The sequence below is a fragment of the Electrophorus electricus genome, chromosome 6 (genome assembly GCF_041902795.1).
Source record: "Electrophorus electricus isolate QZ-2024a chromosome 6, ASM4190279v1, whole genome shotgun sequence".
Classification (NCBI taxonomy): domain Eukaryota; kingdom Metazoa; phylum Chordata; class Actinopteri; order Gymnotiformes; family Gymnotidae; genus Electrophorus; species Electrophorus electricus.
This window is the reverse complement of record NC_137502.1, coordinates 26,940,107-26,963,455: the sequence shown is the minus strand read 5'-3', so window position 1 is coordinate 26,963,455 and position 23,349 is coordinate 26,940,107. Positions and strand designations below refer to the sequence as shown.

At 45.5% G+C, this 23,349-nt stretch overlaps 1 protein-coding gene across 2 annotated transcripts in view; it reads left to right on the top strand.

Annotated features, from left to right (window-relative positions):
- The window catches only part of garre1 (granule associated Rac and RHOG effector 1), a 31,441-nt gene that overhangs the window by 943 nt on the left and 7,149 nt on the right, over positions 1–23,349 (top strand). For both annotated transcript variants that reach the window (XM_081716200.1, XM_027020928.3), the window contains exons 2-8: positions 10,190–11,666; positions 16,012–16,230; positions 18,899–19,039; positions 20,389–20,484; positions 20,604–20,765; positions 21,655–21,813; positions 22,976–23,073. In XM_081716200.1, the coding sequence (XP_081572326.1) occupies positions 11,154–11,666; positions 16,012–16,230; positions 18,899–19,039; positions 20,389–20,484; positions 20,604–20,765; positions 21,655–21,813; positions 22,976–23,073 (1,388 nt within the window). In that variant the 5' untranslated portion in view covers positions 10,190–11,153. The remainder of the gene's footprint in view (positions 1–10,189; positions 11,667–16,011; positions 16,231–18,898; positions 19,040–20,388; positions 20,485–20,603; positions 20,766–21,654; positions 21,814–22,975; positions 23,074–23,349) is intronic.

Genomic DNA, 23,349 nt, shown 5'->3' with positions numbered 1-23,349 from the left:
TCCTGCGAAGGTGCGGATTTGTAATGATATTCTGTACGGAGCGCTGCTCGCTTGGGTTATATTAAGCCGGTATGTAACCAGCACTCGGAGGCCCGACAACCTCTACTCGGGGTAAGTTCTGTGTCCCCCTTCCACTCGGCCCTCAGTGTTCCGCCTGCGTTATGCATTGGTGACCGAATGCACAGAATTAAACATAGGATATATAATCTGCAAAATCCAAGATAATTCGGTTCTGAAATCGCAAGACGTAGGTAGCTACGATCTGAAAATATGATAATGTCGGATTATGTTCGTTCTTGGTAGACTTTAAAATTCGAGGAATCGAGTTGTTAAGTTAGATGTAAATAAAGACTAAATATAGTGTAGTCCCCCCCATTAATGTTGATAATGTTATAAACTGACATTGATGTTAAAATAATCTTTAACTCATTTGTAGTGCATTTATTAACCGGCTTGGTGCTTTGAAATGCATCTTGCATACCAGACGCTGATGTCATTTGATTTCTGATATTTCAAAGGGGAAAAAAACATTTGGCTAGATTTTAAGGGCGAACCCTGCCGTCTGTTCAATATGAAAATATACAGTTAAAGCTCTGAATGTAAAACATATCTAGTGACAAATTTGTTTGATTTATTGTATTATCTCTAATTTGTGTTAAATCCTCATTTTTTAAAGTTATCATTTAAACAAAGACATTATGAGCTCTGTTAAAACAGGCAGTCCTGTCCAATCCACACGTATCTGAAATGTACTTGACTGTAGGGCTGTTAAGTGAAATGTACTTGACTGTAGGGCCGCGACGTCAAGTGCGCTTGACTGCAGGGCCGGACCGCGACGCCACGTGCGCTTGTATTTTAATCTAAAAAATGGACCATTTCGCAAAAGCAAAGTCTGTGATGATCTATTATTATTATTATTATTATTAACCATCTCCCATCAATAATTGCAATGATGTTTGACAGGTGAGTGGTAACCACAAAACAAAGTAATAAACCACTAACACACACCCAGCAGAACAGAGGTACAGAATACCACTGCTGACTGCCACGTGATCAATGCCAGCAACGGGTGTGGGCAAGGCTACTGCCAGGCAGCCCAAACCTAGACAGGAGTAACCAAGGATCAAGGGCCTTGCTCATGGACCCAACAGCGGCAACTCAGCAGCGGCAGGGCTTGAACCAGCAACCACCCAATCACAAGCCACAAACCACTGAGCCACCACTGCCCCAATAAGCCACTAACCAAAGTAATATGGCCCCAAACTGGTCACAATACCTGTTTGAAACATAAAACATAAATTTAACAGGATCTTAGGAAATCAGTCACTATGAATTTTTTGGTTTGGACACAAAACAAATCCCTGATCTAAGCAGAATTCATATCCCCGGAGTGTAGCTATAATGCCTCAACAATGTTTGGTTTTTTTTTCTCTTTCTCTCTCTCTTTGTGTGTCTTTTAGTTAAGCACTGAAAACAGAGTGTGAGGCTCTCGGGCATCGTAGCTCTTTGGCGACGCTCTCGCTGAGGTCATGTGGAATGTATTTCCTGTTTGGGTCCCTTCAGTTGGAATGAAAGAAGAAAAAAAAAACGCGTCTCGCTGCTGAACTTCTGGCGACGCTCTCCCCTTCCCTAAAAGACACGGGCACCTTTTTCTGAGAATGCCAGGGAAAGCACATGCAATTTTGGAGTGAGGACAAGTTGACACTACTGCAGACCCTCTGGAAATCTGGACATTTGAGATGTTTATAAGGTGTCATGCTTTTTGCATTTCTGTGCAGGGGATAAAATGTGTAGTCTGCAGTGAGCAAAACAGAAATAGGATCAGATTTGTGTGTTGAATAAAACATATAGTAGTATTACTGAAGCTGACAGCCCCTGCTGATGTCAGGCATGGTGGCATGTTAAAAACATCAAAGTTGCTCTTATTAATTTGCTAAGTGTGATTATCAGACATGGTGGCCTGCTCTGATACAATACAGATGGCACACTCTATTATGGACTGTGTCCTTTGAAATACAACTAGGCTTCTTTTGGTTGTGGTTGTAATAGTATATATGGTGGATATAATCATACGGTTTGTATGTGCTGATTGTCGTAGCTGGAGTCTAAGGTTTGTTAGAAATTTCACCTCCACTAACAGCCCAACTGTATGCGGCATGGCGTTCTTTCCTTGGTGTAGTATTTCTAATTTTACTTCTGTATGCCTATTAATTCGTGTGTGTGTGTGTTACTGACCAGAGCAGCAGGCTGTCCCATAACAAAGCATTCTAGTGTTTGTGGATTGTTCAGAATATACTATGCTCTTTCAGTTTAGAATGTCACAGTGGAATCTTTTCATGGGGGAGATAGGTGTGTTGTAACGGGACAGATTAGGACCTCTGCGTTTTGTCATGGAAGAAACATTTTTCTGCCTTTTGCTGTGAAGTGGGAAAGTGCAAAACAGAATGTACGCACCTGTGAGTCATCTTATTAGGTTTGTTTGTTTAGCATTTTTGTAATCTGATTGTTATTGTGTCTGTGTTTGTTTGCTTTGGTTGGATATGGTTGTGTGTGTTGGTGGAACTCTGATAGCTGACGTTTTGGGCTTTATAGGAGAACAGTGGTTGAACTTAGGCCTACATTCTTTTCTACTAACCTTGAAACACACAGGCACACATGACTACCTTTGCAGTTGATTTCTTCCAGGGGATTTAACTGTCAAGCTTTCCTAGGACTGCTCCTAAGCAACTTTTCTATTACCTTATTTAAACTTTTTCACCTTCTTGGATTGGGCCATAGCTAAAGCAAGAGTTTTAATGTTCCTGAAGTTAGAATTCCATAACACTGTAAGGGATACTTTCAACCATGGCCAGCAAATACTTAATAAAAATCCACAGAATTGCAGAATGCTTTACATTCACTTCTGCATTTGGAATGATGATTTTATCTGCTTAACACCCAGTTTGTGTCCCAGACGAGTGACAAAGGTTACTAGTTCAGACTGGAGGCTGTTTTGTTTCTGTTTGGCTTAAGCGCGCTTGTGGAGAATTAGCTACCGGTCAGTGTAGCATCTCGACGTAAGAACCCAGTTGCGTGTGCACCCTCACAAGGTTAATACAGAGCACGTTGGCACATGCACGTGTTGTCGTTAAAAGCATAACTGTTGACTTTTTTTCTTCTCTTTTGTAATTGTTGGTTGAGGTTTATTAGACGATGCCCATGTTGTGAACTTTACCATCCCTTGCGTTTGTTATTAGCCTAGGAAAGTTGCGTTTTGAAGCCAGAAATTCCTCTGTGTGGTTTTTCAGGTCAGGTTTCTTGGTGCTGCCTGTTTGCGTTTGATACTAAAACTCATGTGTGTCCTGGAAACCATGCTGAACGGTACACCTTGTCCTTGGCTCAGAACCTCGATGCACGGAAAAGTCTAAATTACATCATTTGATCTTCTGGACAGCATGGTGCGGTCTGTGTTGCAGGATTTTGTACTGTACATTGTAACAGTTTGTATTTAAAGTAAAAGTCTAAGGTTTCCGACAACACTGTGCTGTTTACACCTGTTTTTTGCTGGTACAGTTGCATCTCCCAGCACAGACGAAATACCAGTTTCGAAATGTGTAGCTGGTTATCAGAATGGCAGTATGGATGAAATTTCAGTATCCTGGTTTGAACAGAATAACAGAACCACTACATTATGGAGAAAATATTGACCTTGCAATATTGATGAATACGCTCCTGGTTTCCTTTGATTCTGGTTAACCCTTGAACTATTGTAAAGTATGGACTAAACACCACTCGCTTGTGGCAGGTGACAAATCTCCGACCCAACTGTACAAATGTTTCGCTCCTCCTGCTATGATGTTTGAAACTTGAGAGGAACCCTTACTCACATTTTTCTGAGTCAGCCTATGGCATAAAAAAGGGGGAATAGTTTTCTCAAAGTCAGACAGACTGTGTTTTGTAATTGGCAAGCACCAAGGAAGGTTATTTTCTTTCTGCTGCAGAATTCATTTACAGAAATGTATGCAAAGATTCAGCATTGCTTGGCTACCCAAAATGCATTGTAAACTTGTACAGGACTTGCCCTTTCCCCCCCTCTTTCCCACCCCATTCCCATTAAATCCCACACCTCTGTTCAATACATGGTTTTATCCTGCCATCTCTCTCTTGTGCAGGCCTGATACCTGCTCTTACTGCTGGCTTATTGGCACTTGGATTCTGACTGTGGTGATGGTTTTTTAGTTTGATTCCCCTTTTGCCTATTTGCTTCTTGTTTCCTCTCAGGTGTTGCATTACAAAATACACCAACAAAGCAGCCTTGAGTTTCAGAGACGCAATATAAATAAAATCGATTGTTCATCATCATTATTGTTGCAGTGGTTCATTCCAAGATGGTGTTTATCTACTGTAAGGGATCTAGATGCAACAGGAATGCACAAAAGACACCAAAAATTTCCGGTTTCAAATTGACCTTTGCCCCCTTTTAGACTTGTTTGTGCAGAGATGCCTTGTCCCCTGCAGTGATTTGAATGGTCTGGCCGAGTCGGGGATCGCATGGACAGACTTCAGCATGTGTGTGTGTTTAGGGGGCGTTCGGTGGTGTAGCTGCCTCTGCCTGTTCAGTTTCCGAGGTAACCGGTCCAAGCCTGTCCACTTAGGTACTTTCTTTGCATGATAAATTTAGATTTCCCCAGAGAAACTCAAAACAGCTGTTGATTTACAAAAATGTCCTGACTTGTGGAGATCTTGCCTATGTGTAAGACTCTGTGAGTTTTGCATTTTGGCAAGTTCCCTGTGCTAAAAACAAAGTGTGAAATCTGTCATGAAGAGTGGAGTCGTTTCCCCCCCCCCACAATTATCTTTATAATGAAATCACATCGACAAGTGCAAAGTTGTGAAATGCCAGTTTGCCTAACAAACATCTGTGTGCCAGCAGCAGCAAAGAAAAATTCTTATTTGCGTCTTTTCCAAAAGCTGAACTGCCACGGCTGTGCTCTCGCTGATGGCTGGGCCTGCACATGTGCATTTCTCACTTCTAAATACTTTATTTGCCAAATTTGAAAAGGCATCTGAAGCTTCTTGCTTTACCAGTGACATCCATCCCCTCGGGGTGGGGGGGGTGGTGGAGTTTCTTCAAGAGCAGATCTCCATTCAAGCGCACGGACATCAGATGAGCCATTTATAGTGCTCAGAATAAAGTGCTGCAGCTTCAAGTCGCTCATCTCGTGTTGAGCGCTGAATTTCCTTTTACTTATCTACATTCTGGCTCTATGGACAGCCCAGATATAAAGGGACTCAGTACAGTATTGTCCCCATATCTGCCAGACACGGAGAGGGGCCTTTAAGCACAAGGGGCCTCGTCCAGGGTGCCAGACAGCAGTCTCTCTGGTGGCCGCATCGGGCCATGTGACTCTGAAACGTGAGCCATGCTCTCTTTTGGCCCCACTCATGACACGGAGCCTGGCTTTTTAGCATTCCCAGGCTCAGAACGCGAAGCCAAGTGACTCAGGAGGTCGTGTCACATCTCCTGGGCCGGTCCACGTGTTCTGCTCATGATCCGCAGACACACCGTGCCCGACCAGAGTTCCAGGATTGTTTATCATTTGCCTGGAATTTTACTTGGATGTGCAAGAACTTTGGCACTGAATCGAGGTTAGGCTTTTAAAAGTTGCCCTGAAGCTGGCAGGTTTTTACCAGCGTTGTAACAACAAAGCCCACACTAATAGTATTCTGTTGTAGCGCACAGCTATGTGTTGACGAAACTCTATGAATTTCTCTCTAATCCACATTTCCTCGAAGCCACTTAACACATTATTTAATATGTATTTGTTTAAGTGTTTGTAGCTGTGATTATGGCTGGCATTGGCATCACTGGTGCCCTGCCAAGACCAGTCTGTGTTGTGTTTTGAATAAGAATTATTTGCCGTAATCCATTCTGTTGTTTTGATCACTTTCTCAAGAAGCATACTTTATGAAATATCAGTCACTACTCATGCAGGCTGTGTTGATGTATACTGCGTGTGTGCCTGCCTGCCTGCGCACAGTTGCTGTATGTACTTGCAGCAGCCAAGGAGCCCACCTGCCCCTCTCTCACCCCCCTGCCCTACACAGACTCCACCCGGCCCTGGAGCTGTGTCGCACCCATGGGCATGGAGTTGTGGTGCTGTGTGTCTGGGTTCCTAATGAACAGAAATCTGACTGCAAAACATATCTGGAATTCAGCTGAACACGCAGTGCCAGTTAGTCATAGCCGCACTTTCCCTGAGCACATTGCCTGGGAGAAGTTCACTTGCCCAGGCAAATATGCCAATATACTAGATATGTTCCCATAAATTAATTACAGGCACAGCAGGAATGGGCATAGCAAGTAACGGCTTTATTTCACAGCTTGTAGAGCATTTGGGTAATTGTTCTGTACAGCCTTGTTTTTAAAGCACTTGAAAAGCAAACACTCAGAAGACGGATATATCTGATGCCTCAACAGTGATGGCCACTGTGGGAGATGTAACAAACCACAGCACTTTGGTGGGCCTGTGTTTAATTTCTTGGTGTTAAGAGATGTAATTTATGAAGAAAATCTGTTTGAAAAAAGTATTTGCACTGGCTTTTTTTTTTTTTTTTTTTTTTTTGCAAATAGTACCGATGTGATAAACACATTTTGTTAACAGAAACGTATTGATTGTACATTCCAAAAAAAAGTCAGGAAACAGACAGGTGATTGAACCGCTGTAGCCGTCCGTGAAGAAGTGAGCCCAGCTGGGGAAGCCTAAGGCAGAGGCCTTGGACTGTCCCAAAACCACTCTGCACCCCCCCACCCCCCCAAAAAAAGGTATATAGCGACACCTCTGATTGAGGGAGGTCAAAGCAGCCTCCGTTCATTCTTACTGAAGCCGAGGGAAGTGTTGTGGTTCCTCGGTTGTGCTGCAGGGGCAACTGAGCCGGACCTCTGCTTTCGCGACGCCTTTGTGGTTTTGTGCGAACTGTGAGACTGGCCTGGCCTGGCTGGCAGGGAGGGCACTGCACTACGACAGTATGGAGGGGGAATCCTCAGCCATTGGTCCAACCCAGCACTTGGCTTTCATGTACGGGCCTGTGTGTCTGAGAGGAGCTGTAGATCAGGAGGGATGTGGACGGTTTACTGTCATACAGAGATGGTATGACGAGTGATTGTTAAAATGGAACACACGGCAGAGAAACTGCCGTTGTTTGGGAAGGATCTTAACTTTTGTCTTGTTTTGTTGTAAAATCCACTCTTGTTTTACGTTGACCTACTTGTGCAGACTGGAGCTTGAGTAGTCCACATCTCTGCGGTGGACCTGGATAACCGCTGCCTTCTGTGACTTCACCCAACAGCCAGACCAGCCAGCTACCATATTCACATGTTTTTCTGCGCTCAGAGAATAAATTGACGAAATGCTAGTGAAAGGCAAATGAACCGTCGTTCAGTCCCAACCCTGCACCTCCCTCCACGGTACAGGGTTAAGGTTACCGTGCCTCGCCCAGCTCTGCTGCTAATAACCCATCCCAAGACGAGCTTGCGAGAGCAGGCAGAAGACGAAGGCCACTACACTAACTGGGGCAGCGTCTGGCTGACCTGGTCAGCCCATTCTGGAGGCTGGCCGCGCTTTTAACCCAGTCAGTGAGTTGCTGATGAGTACGGGTCCTGTGGTGGGGCATAAATCGCAGTGCTGGCAGTGGGGCAGATGGTCTTTTTTGAGACTGCGGGACAGATAACCTAGTGTTTTTGTGACTGGCGACTGTGAGGATTCTCGGAGAAACCCGAACCTGATTCCTGTCCAAGTGGAGCAGGCATGAGCTAACATTAGTCCACCAAACCTCTCCTGCTGGTGGAGTGGGGGGGGTCACACTATACACTAGGCTCTGGCCCCCTGCCACCTCTCTCTCTCTGTCTCTTACTTTTCTTTTTTCAACACAGTCTCCCTCTCCATTTACTCCCTTCCTCTTTCTCTCTCATTTCTTCTGTTCTTGCTCTGTATTGTCACCCTCTTGCTGTTTTTCTCTCTCTCCTTGTCACCCCCCCCCCCCCACTGGTTTGTTTGGGAGTTTGCATTAAGCAGAGAGGCAATTTGCATCAATATTGATACTACCATCTTACTCAAAGATGCCAGCGTACTTGTTTACCTTCTCTGTGTTCTGTGTATAGGTATGACCGATCCGACAGCATAAGTGTCATTAAGGTTATTAAGATTGTTGTTAAGAAGAAAGGTGAGGCCTTGTTATGCAAGTTTTGTGTGACCTAGTTACTTTAACCTCATACTGTAACCTTTTTGCTATCGATCATAGTGTGTCGTTACTGAACATTTTGGATATTTTTTAGCATGTGGCATAGCTCACACCATGGGAAGAGCTCTGGTTACTTTGAACAGAGCCCTTTGCCATACACCATCTTTCAGCACAACACCTCCTCCCCCCCTCTTTGTCCTTTAGGGCAGAGTTTCTTAATCTGGTCTTTTCCTTCCGGGGGGGTTCCGGCCGCCTTGTGCATTTAAATGTAGACAGTGCTGTCCTCTCCACACCGGTATATTTAGGCGTCCCCAGGCCTGTTGGCCACCCTGGCAATTTGTAATCTGTGGGATTAGCAGGCAGACCCCTACCCCTGTGCTCTAATCTGTGAGATTAGTGAATGGACCCCTACCCTACTGCGCTCTCTGGGGAAGTTTGCATTTAAGGAAGCTCACAATAGGACACCTCACCTCTTCAAAAGCACAGAGGTGACATAATGGCTGGGTAGAGCAAACACGCAACTGTTTGCAGAGGACTGGGAAGGGAGATTGCCTGTTGTCGTCACCTCCACTCTATATACACACACCACATACACACACAGAGACAAGCGTTCGATAGCTGTGGGGACATCCTGCACATGACAGAACTTTTCCAGCAAAAGGGTTGTTTAGCTCTGATGTGCATGCTCTCACACACACGCACGCACCAACCCCATATGTACACCATGTTTGCCAAAGGAAGTGAGATGTGAAGGTCAGTAGAGGTTGAGGTTGTGGAATGTTTTTATGGTTGAGAAACACATATCCCAGCACGAGCATGCCACTCTCAGTCGCGAAACTACATAGAGGCCCCCCCCCCCCCCCCCCCGCAAGCCACATGATTTGAACAGACCTGTCTACATCATCTCATGCCACACCCATCCTGGCGGGAGAGAGGCCACAAGTAGGGCTTTCCGCATGGCTGTGTTGGTCTGTTTACTGTGCTTTCTTTGAAACCAGTGGGTCACTAGAATTAATTCATGTTTACATGAGACAGTATTGTTGAATCACCATGTTCTCAGAGGAGAACGGCTTTGTGTAAAAGGCTTTTTAAGATAAGTGTGAGAATACACATTCATTCTTTTGCTTGGCATTTTTTTGTACCATGGGTAAAAGTGTCTGTCCTCTAGTAAACGAGCTCCTGTGTAAGACTACAGCTGTTTCCCTCACTAGGGCCCAAGGGGAGGGGGGGGCGTGGGAGTGTGGGACTTCCCTCTCTCTAAGCTTAGCCAAGATGTGGGAATAACGCTTCCCTCTCTCTAAGCTTAGCCAAGATGTGGGAATAACGCTTCCCTCTCTCTAAGCTTGGCTGAGGTGTGCGTTCCTGAGTGGGGCGGCATGACGCTAGCGTTTGACTTCCCGTGCAGGCAAATTCGATGGCAGCCCTTTTGCATGGTGGCACCAGGTTGCTGCTGACAGTACAGTTTGAATGGTGCTATTGTGATTTACTCGTCCAGCGGCCACATGTACTGGTCCCCTCCCGATCTGACCCGTGAGCCATTGATGGGGTTCTGAAGTGCCTGGCGCTGTCTAGCGCAGCGCGCCAGAGCCGTTGACCTCGTACTCTCTTGGCAGCAGCTCAGGTACTTGCTGAAGTTCCAGATTCTGTTATTTTGGCTAAAGTGTAATTCACTTTTAAACTGAGCCAGATTCATTGAGAGTATGTGAATGCTCCAGTCCCCATCCACTCGTAGACTAAATGTTGCTGTTTGCTGGTAATATAGGGGTTATTTTATGTAATATATATATTTTTTGTCATTTAAGTGTTTCTTTTTCCATTCGTTGTTTTAGCCAGGATATCAGGAAACAGGTGGAACAAAGGTCAAACATCCTTCCTCTGATCTCACTCTGTGTATGTGTGTATGCGTGTGTGTGTGTGTGTGTGTGTGTGTGTGTGTGTGTGTGTGTGTCTCTCTCTCTACCACCCACAGGAAGTGACCACGAGACCTCACCAACGCGGCACGCTTCGCATCTCTCCAGACACGGCGCTTACAGTGCATCCAGGATCCGCAAGAGCGTGCGTTTCCTCTGGGACTATCCGCTACCTCTGGCACAGACACTCCACGCAGGCGGTCCGAACAGGTTTCCCGCCTGCTGCATCTCCTCGAGCTGCTCCTCTTTGCCTCCGCGCATCCCTGCCGGGCCTTGACCCACCCCGGCCGCTCCGACAGACTGGATCTGTCTGCCCCGCTGGTGCCCGGCTTCGGCTAGCCTTCGGTGCACTGCAGTTCCATAGCTGGACTTGGATGTTTGTGTTTCACTCCTAGCTGTTGATCAGTGGCCCTCATATTTCTCCTCTCACCCTCCAGAAGTCATATTGTACTTTTTGGCTGACAGCTTTTTAAGATTTTTCTATTTTTTAGAGGTCTGTATAAATATAAACGAGATGCAATGGAAAACTATAACATGAAGGATCTCTCTGCTTCCGTTTGAAGGAAAGATTTTGCACTTTTGAAATTTCCGTCGGACCATTACTCCTAGTGCAAAGACGATTCAGGTCTTTTTTTTTTTTTTTTTTTTAAGGCTCTCGTGAATGGATGTGAAGAGAGAAACAACACCAACGTGTTGATCCTGCTGTGTTTGTTGTGGGGTTTTGTTCTCTGATTTGTTTCGTGTTTCCACTTGAAATACCACATAGCGAGTTCCCGCAGAGCTGCGTCCTGTTGCCTCTGCATCTCGTTGCCTCTCAGCCGCGACCAGGAATACTGTCATGACCCTCTGGCTCATGGAACCGTTACACACTCAGTTTACTTGATTTAGAAAGTCTTGGCTCTTGTGCAATTTTTGGGGGAGGAGTTGACGACATCGTTTCCCAGCACTGAAGAGGTGAACGTACAGAGCGCTCCTGCCTGGCTCGCAGTTGGAGACGGATCGTCCTGGGAGTGTCCGACACTTATGTATTGTTGCAGCGCGCAAGAAAGTAAGATGGACTACAAGCGGCGCTTCTTGCTTGGCGGGTCCAAGCAGAAAGTGCAGCAGCAGCACCAGCAGTATACCATGCCTGAGCTCAGCCGCACCCTGAGCGCCCCGCTTGGCTCCGCCCCCTCCCCTCTGGTGCCCGTCGGCTCCTCCCCCTCGGGTTGCCATGACCACTCAGGCGGCGGAGGAGGCGGCGGCACCACGACGGCGATCGCCGACATCCAGCAGGGCATCTCGAAGTACCTCGATGCGCTAAACGTGTTCTGCCGGGCCAGCGCCTTCCTCACGGAGCTGTTTGGCAGCGTTTTTCGGAACTCGCGTTACTCCAAAGCTGCCACGCAGCTGAAGGACGTGCAGGAGCATGTGATGGAGGCCGCCAGCCGGCTCACGGCCGCCATAAAACCCGAGATCGGCAAGATGCTGATGGAGCTCAGTGCCGGCGCTGCCAACTTCAAAGACCAGAATGACTTCAGTCTGCAGGATGTAGAGGTACGTCTGAACCACACTCACGCTGAATTAACTGACTTAAGGTACTGGACTAGTAGTCAGAAGGTTGCCAGCTTAAGCCCCACCATTGCGAGGTTGCCACTGTTGGGCCCCTGAGTAAGACCCTTAACTCTCAACTGCACAAGTTGTGTTCAGTCATAATTGTCACAAGTCACTTTGGATAAAAGTGTGAGCTCAATACCAGAAATGTAAATGTACACCTGATAAACAAGAGGAAACAGAAAGACCTTACAGGGCCCAAATCCTACATTTTTCCTTGATGTCCACTTACAATGTTTGTGTGGCTTTATTTTTCAAACAGTCATAGTTAAATTTTTACTTGACCCTTTTTCCAGCTGTTATCCTTTTGAATTAAACATGCTGTTATACTTGCCGTGTCTCTAAGATATAAAATTATGAGCTCTGTTCTGATTGGCTGTCCTGTATCTTGGCCAGGGCTAACCTGTTAAAGTTGAATAGGTGGAGATATGTAAATGAGCTTGTTCTACCTGTTTACAGGTAGGGTTACTTCAGAGTCTTGTCCTGAATTTAAATGTCCCAGAGTTTAGGACTGAAGTTGCCAATTAATGATAATTCTGTATTAAAACAATCTTACCTTGACTAGGCTTTATCTGACAGCTGGTTCGTTGGTCTTTCCTCTCATCGTTTTAGCTGTGTTTTGGTATTTAGCCCGAAATTCAGCCAGTTACTCAAATATGCATCATCAGACACATTTTCTGTGGAGCTCGCCATTGTCCTTATTTGGTGAGTAAACATAGTGACACATGGGGAAATTTGCAGTGAAGAAAAGAAATGGTTATTTTCTGTTGTGTGACTTATTTCATATAAATGGAAATAACAGATACTTTGTCATTTCTGAGAATGTGTAGCAGGAATCTTCCCTTTGGTTCTCCATCACATCAGTTTTTGCTGAGATGGGTCATTTCTGAATGAGGACTTACCATTGCTTTTAGGAGTTGGGTAATTTCTGGGAGATCAGCTAAAAGTTCTTTCTCTTTCAAGGTACTTTTTAAAAGCCCTTCTGAGCACAAAAGTGTCTTTTGAATGTTCACTAAGAGGTTGTCAGCTATTGACTTTGGTTTTATATAAACACGTTGCATCCAGACCAGGCTACGCCAAGAAAGGTTGTCGACTTTTGTTTTGACCATGTTTGGGTTTGTGAAAATCAAAAATCAAAAATCTGGAATATCTGGAAAATATCCATCTAGTTTGATCCCTGGTTTTGTTTGTTGTTGTTTTTTAATATTTTTAAATGAAAATTATTTTTTTTTAAATACACACATTACTTCCGCTCACCAGTGGGTTAGTGTTTTCAGTCACCTTCTGTTGACTTGGCTTGGCAGATGCACTGAGTTAAGTCAAATATGAGGGTCATTACAGTTCACGTCGACCCAGATATGGGCATAAGACTGGTTGTTGACTGCTTGTGAGTAATTAAAGGGTCAGGGATGTCAAATATGAATTGGGGTTAAGCGTGGCTGTTAACTTGCTCATCACATTGACTTTAAAACATTTTCCCGGAGGTCTGTTCAGATTTGATGCCAAAAAAGTTTACAGAGGATTTCCTCTTTTCGCTTGCCCAAGATATTTTACGAGTTGTGCTGTATTCCCTCCAGTCATCTCTCATTGGTCTGGTTGGTTGTTCCTGAGGCTAGTTCTGCTCCTGTTACTCTAAAGATGGGCAGCTCTGATTTGAGCGTTTATTTTCTTAAGGGACATGCATGAGTCCCAAAATGGCACTTTATGAACAAACAAGAGCCATCTCCTGATGGATGTGCACGTGTCCTGAGCAGGAAGACCTGTGGTACCCTGCGGCGAGGGGGGAGTCACCATAGAGCCGAGGAGACTGTCAGCAGCACCTTCTATTCAACACACAACGTAGAATTTTGAAGTACAAATCTTAATTTCCACTATTTCCAAATTCCTTCCTCAAAACTGTTTGCTATGGAAACCTTTCAAATAGTAAGTGTTCTGGCATGTTTGCAGAAGCAAATATTTCCTGCTTATGCACACAAGAAACCAAATGAGGTTTTGACTGAAACCCATTTGAAATATGTATTGATGAAGAAAGGGGTTCTCTGCATTAATCAGAATTTTAAGGATGGTCTTTGCTCTTGTGTCTTTCAAGTTAGTCTGTGTTAGTCTGTTGCCCAGAAATGCAAAAGTCCAGGCTGAGTGGAAAACAAACCGTGTGTGGTTTTTTTTTTTTTTCTTTCTTCTTCTTTTTTTTTCCCTTCTCTTCAGGCTGAGTGTTGCTCACTGACGGCTCCGTGTGTCTCAGCTCCCAAATATGCACTAAAATGTCAGGGTTTATTGGAGGGCTGTCTACTCTGCTCAGATGCAAATCATAGGAAACTGAATTCTAGCCAGAGAGAATGGGAAAACATGGATATACAGATAAAGATATGCACGCACACACACACACACACAGCCTATTAGCTCCATGGCATTTGAAGACATCTTGATTTTGCTAATTCTGTTTGGTTTTTGTGTGAGAGAACAACCTAAGCCTAACTCGTATTCATGGGGAATTCTCGTGTCTGACAGGTGTAGGTTTGTGTTGGTGTTCCTGTGCTCTTGGCTAGATCAGAGTCTGGGGCTTTCCCAGCCTGCTTTGAGATACCTGAAACCACCGTTGTCTGCCTGGAGTGATGCTATTGTTTGCGGTCTGTGTCTGCACAAATACACTGCACGAGTATATTCTTTCTCTCTTTGCTCCTGGACAGAGATTTGACTCTATGTACTGCGAGGGGAGGGTGTTCACTGGTTAAGAGCCAGGAGTGTCCTCTTAACCCCTCACCAGTGATGGGCACATCTAGTCTCGGCTACGGCTCAGCCCGCGCACCTCAAGTGCTTCACAGTTAGATGATTAACTGGATTAAGTGTGTTGGAGCAGGAGTGGCAGAAAGCCATAGTGATGTGGTGTTCCGTGGACGCCCCACCGTGCCCTTCAACGGGTTTTAAATGTTAGTTCAAACTTCTTAATATAAATGTAATATGTAGCACAGGCCAAATCTATCAAAGCTTTCAAAACACGTTCAGATTCTTCCCCTTCAATTTGAGTGGCAGGGTTGCTTAAAGTACCTCAGCTGTTTCACTTCGCCCTGTCAAACTAATTTATTTTTGTTCCAAAATACTGGAAATCCAAGGCCTAAGTATTAAGTGTGAAGACTGACTGACTTTAAACTCCTCCGTGATTCTGGCTTGTGGATGAGGTTCAGGTACCCACGGAGGTTTGTGTGTCGGGCTCTGACTAAAACTAGTCCAGCCTTGTTTTCCTTGTGCACTCCTCCTCGGCGTGGGTGCTAGGACCTCATATTTCTGGCTTTACAACTCTGCTTGCAGGTATTTTCAGCACAGACCTGGCCTTGCTCTGGGACGCGTGTCCTGTTCACCACCTCCACCTGCACCCCACTGCGTGGTCTAATGTAAAATGTCAGTGTGTCCCCCCCCTCCTCTATTTATACTTGTGAATTCCCATAGACCCCCCCCCCCCGGAAATGGCTCAGAGAATCTTTTCTGTGGTGGAACACCAGACGTGTGTGTGCGTGCGCCGATCCACGTCACCTCCAAGTGAATGTTGCCGTTGAGTGTGGTAACACAATGGGCCAGGCACCCAGCTTCCAGCCTGAATGGAACTTGTGTTTGAGGGCTTCACGCCACATAAGTGTGGTGGGAGAAGACAGTGTGGATGGTTCATAAGTCAACATTCTGCTGTTGTTCAAAGACCTTTTTTGTTTTAACTTCCAGATGTGACTTGTTTGTACCCTGGTTTCCCCCCCGGTGATATCTGATGCCCATAACACCTTAACCATAATGACTATTCTGACATGCTTCTCTGTCAGGGTAGTGCTGTGATTTTTGTTTTGGCTTTGTTCACTTGATGTGATGAGACGGAAGGCTCGGAAGGTGCCGGAAAGGGTGGTGTCTGTGTGAACAAGGCCCTCACAAGAAAAGCACACGTGTGTGATGCATTACAACACAACATATCATCAGCAAGAGTTGAAATTCTTGACAAAGCACACCTGAGCCTGGCCTTCAACAGTTCTGGCTTCAGGTGTGTTTGGGGCCAGGTTAAGGGAGAGCTGTGTCTCTGCCATAGGTGCTCCTGGATTGGTCGAGGTGCTATAGTGTGACGGTCACACTGCTGTGTTCTGTGTGATTTCTGTGTCTCTAGCCACATTAATTGTATCTTTTTTGATTTGCATTATTTACCTGACTCAGGTATTTCAGGAGCCATCACTGAGTAAAAACCAAGCCTGCTGGCAGTGGCAGGGGACTGAGCCCTGGTCTGGTGAAGCGTACTGAAGGTCGGTTGTTCCCTCAGGTGCTGGGCCGCTGCTTCCTGACGGTGATGCAGGTCCACTTCCAGTTCCTGTCACAGGCACTACAGAAGGTTCAGCCCGTGGCCCAGTCCTGCCTGGCCGAGGCACTGGCCCAAGTGCAGGAGAGATGTGCAGGAGCGCGCACGCACCCCATTGGCTGCCCTCCCACCGCGCTCAGCGAGCTGGACGAGGCCGTGCGCTCGTGGAAGGGGGCTTCAGAGGTAGCGTACAGCGCGCGCACACACACACACACACAATAAACATGTGCCCTCTTTGGTTGATGTTTTTCATTGTTAAACAGTTAAAGGTTTCTGACTCTGGTTAATAGCTGAAATATGCACGGCAAAAAAAAAACACAGTGCAGGACTACTGATTAATTGACTGGTGCAGGACAGTACTTATGAATTGACTAATGTGGCGTGTTATTGATGAATTGACTGGTGCGGGACAGTACTTATGAATTGACTAGTGTGGGGTGGTATTGATGAATTGACTGGTGCGGTTCAGTACTTATGACTTTATTAGTGTGGTAAACTGTGACCTTCTATTCTCATCGGCAGGAGATGGCTGGGGAATGCACGTGGCATTCCCATCTACAAACTCATAAATACATATTTATCAACCTCTAGGATCTCTGTTCTAGGATCAGCTCATTACTGGCTTTGCTTATGTTTATACAGACATGCTGAGCAGCTGCAGGTCTTGGATCAGCCCTCCCATACTGTCTGTCAGCTCACAGATATGAGCACAGCTTAAGAGACTTTTGTGTTCTTGTGTCCTATCTGAGCGCTCTGGAACTGTGAACAATAGCTGAAATGCTTTGAGGATGACTTGGCCATCTTTTTCAGACATTGCCCAGAACATGACGTCATCTGTTTCACCTTGTGTTTATTTAAGAATGTGGTTAGGAGTTGTTGTTCTCTGGTGGTGTTTTTCTTTGAGACAGCATATCCAGGGCATGCATTATGTGCACCGGACAGAATTTCCATTTTAAAGGATTAAATAATCCAGTAAATTGTATTAGCTTTACAGGGCCCATCTGTGATTGTGAAGTGATCGTTTTGGGTGTCTAAATACACAGTGGAGATGTGTACGTTAAATTAAGCCGTAGTAGTTAGGGAATACTGTACATCATGAGCGTGCTAAACACTGCTTTCTGTTCTGATTCTGTAAAAAAAAGCCATTTTTCCTACCATTGAGCAGAATTATGTTGGTTAGAAATTCTGACACAGCTGATACTGCTAGGCAAAACTATTTTGCTGACAACACATCATGAAATGATTGCAACGCTCTCTTTTTTTTTATTTTTTACATGATTAAATCCTGTTCTTATTCTCCCAGGCTGCTACCTAATCAACTCAAATTTGCAAGAATTTCCAGCAGTTGTTTATTGGTAAAACTGAAAAACTAAGGTCTAATGTCACCTACCTGACCCTTCTCTCAGTCTGGGCGTGTTTCTGTAGTTTGAGTCAGTCTGATCCAGCCTCCAGTTCCTCTTTAAAAGGTACTTTATTCAGTACGAGCCACACTGCTGTCCTTCCATATCTCCAGAGAGACAGTTGACAGGCACCCTGTAAAAGGAAACATATGCCTTACTGTAGGCTCAGGACACTCTGCCATTTTACTCCTCCTGTTGGATCATTGTGCTGCTTTTGATATGATTGATCATAATATTCTTATTGATTTGAGACCCACCAAGTGCTCAAGACAGTGGGGTAGAGATAAAGTGATTCAGGTCTCATCTTTCCCACAGAACGTTTGCAGTTAATATTGGGAATTACTTCTCTCCTGCTACTACCAGCGTACATGGAGTACTGCAGGGGTCTATATTAGGTACTCTGCTACTCTTATAAATATATGCATTTTCATTGGGCAGTATCATGAGGAGGTACAATGTTCTACTCTTATGCAGATGACACTGCTTTCTCTCCCACTGAGACCTGCTGGTTTGTGGTCCCTTAGGCATCTTCCAGTGCCTCAAACTCTGGTGGGCAAATAACTTCCTCCAGTTAAACAAAGACAAATCGGAGGTTATTCTCTTTGTTCCATGCACATTTACTGGCAGTTAGGGTTAAAACCGATGTACATGGAGTACTGTCAAATCAGGTGAGACCTGTGGTTAAAGAACTCAGTGTGGTCTTTCACTCTGACCTCAAGGTTGACAAACAAGGTTGATTAATTCTGTTGTCAAGAGTCGTCTTGAGTCAGTTGAAGAAAATTAAGTATTAGAAGTATTCATTTCTAACCCCCACAGGATTTGGAGGTCATACACGAACACATCTCACTTTATCTGGATTATTGTAATAGAAGGTCATGCACGCATACATCTCATCTCGTCTGGATTACTGTAATGGCCTTTTACATAGGTGTCAGTAAGACGTGAGATTGCTCACAGGCACAAAGAAAAAGGATCGTCTTACTCCACTTTTAGCCTCCCTCCATTGGCTCCCTGTTCATTTCAGGGTTCAAGGTTCTTTTATTTGTTTTTAAGGACTTAAATGGAGGTGCTTCATCTTACATTACAGAATTGCTTCTGCCTTGAGTCCAATCAGCTCGTAACTCTTCCAGTCTTGACTGAAGCAGAAAGACTTGCATTTGCACCTCTCAGGCTATGAAATAACTAACCATTAAAAATCAAATCTCAAAACAAGACTGAAAATGTATTTTTACCAGTACAGAATTGGTTATTTGTGTATTTATTTACATAATAAATGCTAAGTAAGTACAACGTGGATAGATGAGATCATGCTAATTATCCTACGTTTTGTCATTCATCCATTAGCCTTGTTAGCATCCTTGGGAGGGAAATATTTGTGTATAATAATTACTAGTTGGTATTGTACTGCAGTGAGAAGAATGATTGGATGGTGTTTTTCGTGTCTGCCGCAGGCCACGGCACGGCTGCGGGACAGAGGTCGTGATGGCTGTCTGCCGGGTATTCAGGTACAGCAGCTCTTCTGCTCCCACAGCCCCTCCCTGCCTGAGCAGCAGCTGAAAGAGCTCAACCTGAAGATCGACAGTGCCCTGCAGGTGAGCCGCCACACACACACACACACACACACCTAAGTCGCCTGCAAGCTTGCAGCTTCTACAACCACAGCCTTCCAACACTTCAGCCTCTTTTGGGGCAGAACGCACGGTCATTAAAGGATTTATTGCAGGCTGTAACGCTACAGGAGGAGGAGGGCATAAGAAAATCATATTTTCAGTGTAGAATTAGAACACATTACAAACCCAACCAGAGCTGTGTTTCGGGGACACTGAAGGACCTTTACTCTGCCAAGTTGAAGTGACTCAGTGTTGCCGTAAATTTTAGTGTGAAGATGGAAAGCTGCCACAGCTTACGTCGGTTCTTAACCACCTAACGCTCTAATGTTGGCGACGTCGGTTCTTAACCACCTGGCGCTCTAATGTCGGCGACGTCGGTTCTTAACCACCTGGCGCTCTAATGTCGGCGACGTCGGTTCTTAACCACCTGGCGCTCTAATGTCGGCGACGTCGGTTCTTAACCACCTGGTGCTCTAATGTCGGCGACGTCGGTTCTTAACCACCTGGCGCTCTAATGTCGGCGACGTCGGTTCTTAACCACCTGGCGCTCTAATGTCGGCGACGTCGGTTCTTAACCACCTAACGCTCTAATGTCGGCGACGCCTTTGAGATGGGTGTTAATAACATAAATAAAATTGCTCATCACAGGTGGCATAGAATACTACTGCTGTTATAACAGCCAATGTAATTTATTCCTACCCCCCCTATGAATATTGCATACATCTTTGCTAACGTTTCAGAACACAACCTGGACTGTTCATAAATCCTCAGCTCTGTTACTCGGTGTCCCACCTCCACAGGGCATGTAACAAGCTCGAGACTGCAGGACAGCTAGTGACCTGCCCCAGTCTTCACCAGCATTTACCAGTCCTGCTAACAGGAGACCACAAGCTTGTGTCGTATGCTAGCCTGTACTTGGTCTGCTTTGCAGCCTATAAACATAGCAAGGAAGTGTTTGACAACACTGCTTTCCTGCCTGCCAGTTCACCAGTGTAATGACTTTTAATCCCCTTCTGTGCCATCTTTAAAAGTCTGTGTAAATTGCCCTTGGATTAAATTTGTGTTGCCTTTGTAGTGGCTTCTGTGCCACACCTGTGTAAAGGCGTCTTTTGGGTCTCTCTCTCTCTCTCTCTCTTTCTCTCTCAATCACAATTTCTCTCTCTCTCTCTCTCTCTCTCTCTCTCTCTCTCTCTCTCTCTCAATCACAATTTCTCTCTCTCTCTCTCTCAATCACAATTTCTCTCTCTCTCTCTCTCAATCACAATTTCTCTCTCTCTCTCTCTCTCTCTCTCTCTCTATCTCTATCTATCTCTATGCCTGTGTGTGTGCAGGCATACAGAACTGCCCTGGACTCTCTGGGCCAGTGTGAGTATGCACTCAAGGGAGGTTTTCATCTGAAGCCCAAAGCAGCAGAAACTGCATTACAGGTACGTGTGGGCTACAGGGTGCATTGCTCACCCTGTCAATGTGCATGTGTGTACTGAATACTGTTATTAAGATGAATATGACTGTTTATCTGTGAACATTGGTGCGTGCGTGCATGTAGGGATGCTGTAGTGATGCTGAGGCCCAGCAGGCTGGCTGCATGCAGACACCCTCCCAGCCCCTCCAGTGTGAGTTACCCACAATCCCCCTGCAAATTGGCTCGCACTTCCTCAAAGGGGTGTCCTTCAATGAGTCCGTCGCCGACAACCTCAAGCTCAAAACGGTACGCAGGATTCCCGCACCCTCAACCGCCCTCTGCCCCGCCCCTCTGCCCCGCCTGTTGTCTTTCTTTGATTTAGTCTTTCTGTCCTTCCAGTTTCTTCTTTCCTCTCATAGCCAGTCTATTTCAGTTCCTTGGATCTACACACACACACCTTTTCCAGAGATGTGTTTTTGCCTGCTATGTTTATAGTATCTGTTCCTAGACAAAAGGACAAACCCTTTGGCAAACAAATGATCTCTAATCTCTCCCAGCAACACACACTGTGTGCTAAGTCACATGCCCTGCAGTTAACCCAGGAACAGTACTGCCATGGGCCCGTAACAGGGTGACCGCTGTTTCAGCTGATCCTGGAGCAGTCTTACTGGTGAAGTTCACCCTTGTGCAGGAATGCTCTTTACATCTCAAGGCTTAGTTATTCAAAGAGGAGACAAATGGTGAGAGATGCAGGGACCCCGAGTGACTGCTCTGCACCTGTGACCTGTCTTCGTCTTGCCTCTGTCTACACTGTTTTTCTACACCCTGCTGTCTCCCAGAGCAACCACATGGCACACTGTTCCCTGTCTTCCTGTCTCGCCTTGTCATGGGAAGTATGTGTTTACATTTCACTGCCGTCATTTTCCAAAGCAACATCTTTGCAACAGAAGGGGAAACGTCTGGGGTTTCTCTGGATTTTGGCCTGTTTATCATGAAGATTAACAGATTAAAGTCTCACATTTTGATCTTTCTGTTACTCAGCGAGCTTTACCATTCCTACACAGCATGAAGGAGGTATTGATTTGATTCTTTGTTTCTAAGCGCTGGCAAAATTAGCTTTTTTTCCCCCCATTTCTTTCCCACTCCTGTGTTTAATTCTATCTCTCTCTCTGTGTGTGTGTGTGTCCCACTCTAGCACACCATGCAGCAGTTGATTAAGGAGGCGTCAGGGCAGAACGGGGTGTCCCCCCGCGATGACTCGCCTGTGACTGAGGTGCTGAACCTAGTGTGCCCGTCCAGCTGGCGCGGAGCCTGCAAGACCGCCGTGCAGTTGCTCTTTGGCCACGCTGGCCTGGTAGGTGCCAAACCCTGCTCCACGCTGGCAGGACCGTGCTGACAGGACCACACTGTTTGCCTGCATTTGATCCTTGAACACAACCCTTTTCCAAAAAGTGAATTTAAAACAATAGAACTAATCGCTTCCAAGAACAGAGTGCACTCTGATCCATATATGTGGTGTTTTGGTTTTAAATTCTGTTTCAGTGACGCCCTGTGTGTAAGTGATTGTGACTGAAAGTCTTTTATGAAGTGTGTGTGTGTGTGTGTGTGTGTGTGTGTGTGTGAGAGATAAAATGTCATTATGAAGTGTGTGAGATTGAATGTCTTTATAGTGTGGGGTGTGTGTGTGTGTGACAGATTGAATGTCTTTATATGGTGGGGGGGGGGTGCATGCGCGCTTTGTTTGGGCGCAGTTTTGCCACACGGTATCATGATCAGTTGCATTAAGAGTAAGCACCTGCTCTATAAATAACAATCTAGCACTTCCTGTCCGGCAGGAAACACGGTCCTCTCCCGCCCACTGAACTCTGTGTTTCCATTTTTCTGAGGAAGGAAGTTTCTGTCTCTTTCAAAGAACTCTGAGAGCGAGGCGAACGGCTGGAAAGGGAGGCTTGTTCTGATGTGAAACGGGGCATCAGTTCAGCGTTTTGTTTCTTCTGCATCAGATGAGGTGGTCCCGAGTGGTCTAGTTTGGGGTCCAGAGTGGGTTACAGTGGAGCAGAGTGGTCTAGAGCCCCCTGTGCTGTCTGTGTAGTGCTACTGAAGGCTCATGTGAGGTGGAGTGGTGTACTTGAACTCACCCTGTTGTGTGTGGAGAAAATATCATGTTGCGATTATATTGCTGCATGCTATGTTTAGGACGCCACTAAAAGAGTAGGATGTCTGTGATAAAATGTGAAGGCCTGCGATGTGTTAAAATGATCTTGAAGAGTGTTTAGTTACGTATTATCAGCGTCGTATTACAGTCGTTAGAACTGCAGAACAGGAGACGTCAGATGATGGATTGTTAGTTACATGGTTCATCATGTGCTTTTTAAGGCAGCTCTTGATGTAAGGATGTGTGCTTTTTAATTCTTAGCGTTCAGCTCTGTCTCCTCTTTTCTCGTGTGTGTGTGTGTGTGTGTGTGTGTGTGTGTGTGTGTGTGTGTGTGTGTGTGTGTGTGTGTGTGTACACACAGGTTGTGGTGGACACAGCTCAGATTGAAAATAAGGAGGCATATGCTCCCCAGATCACTTTAGAAGGATCCAGGATCATAGTTCAGGTTCCCTCCACATGGTGAGTAAAACATTCACTTCCTAACTGTGGTTTTTTTCATGGTTTTTTTTTTTTTTTTTTTTTTAGTAATTAGAGAGGCCTTTAGTACTTAATCATTTGCTGAAATGGCAGATGTTTTCATCATTGCTGGCTGATCAGACTATGAATGAATGAAAAATAATAAAATACAATCCCCAAACACTCCAAACATCTGCCCTGATGGCCTGTCTGAATGTACCTACAGAGGTTGACTCAGTCCAAGGCTAACTTGGCCCACAGGTACCTCAGTCCTGTACT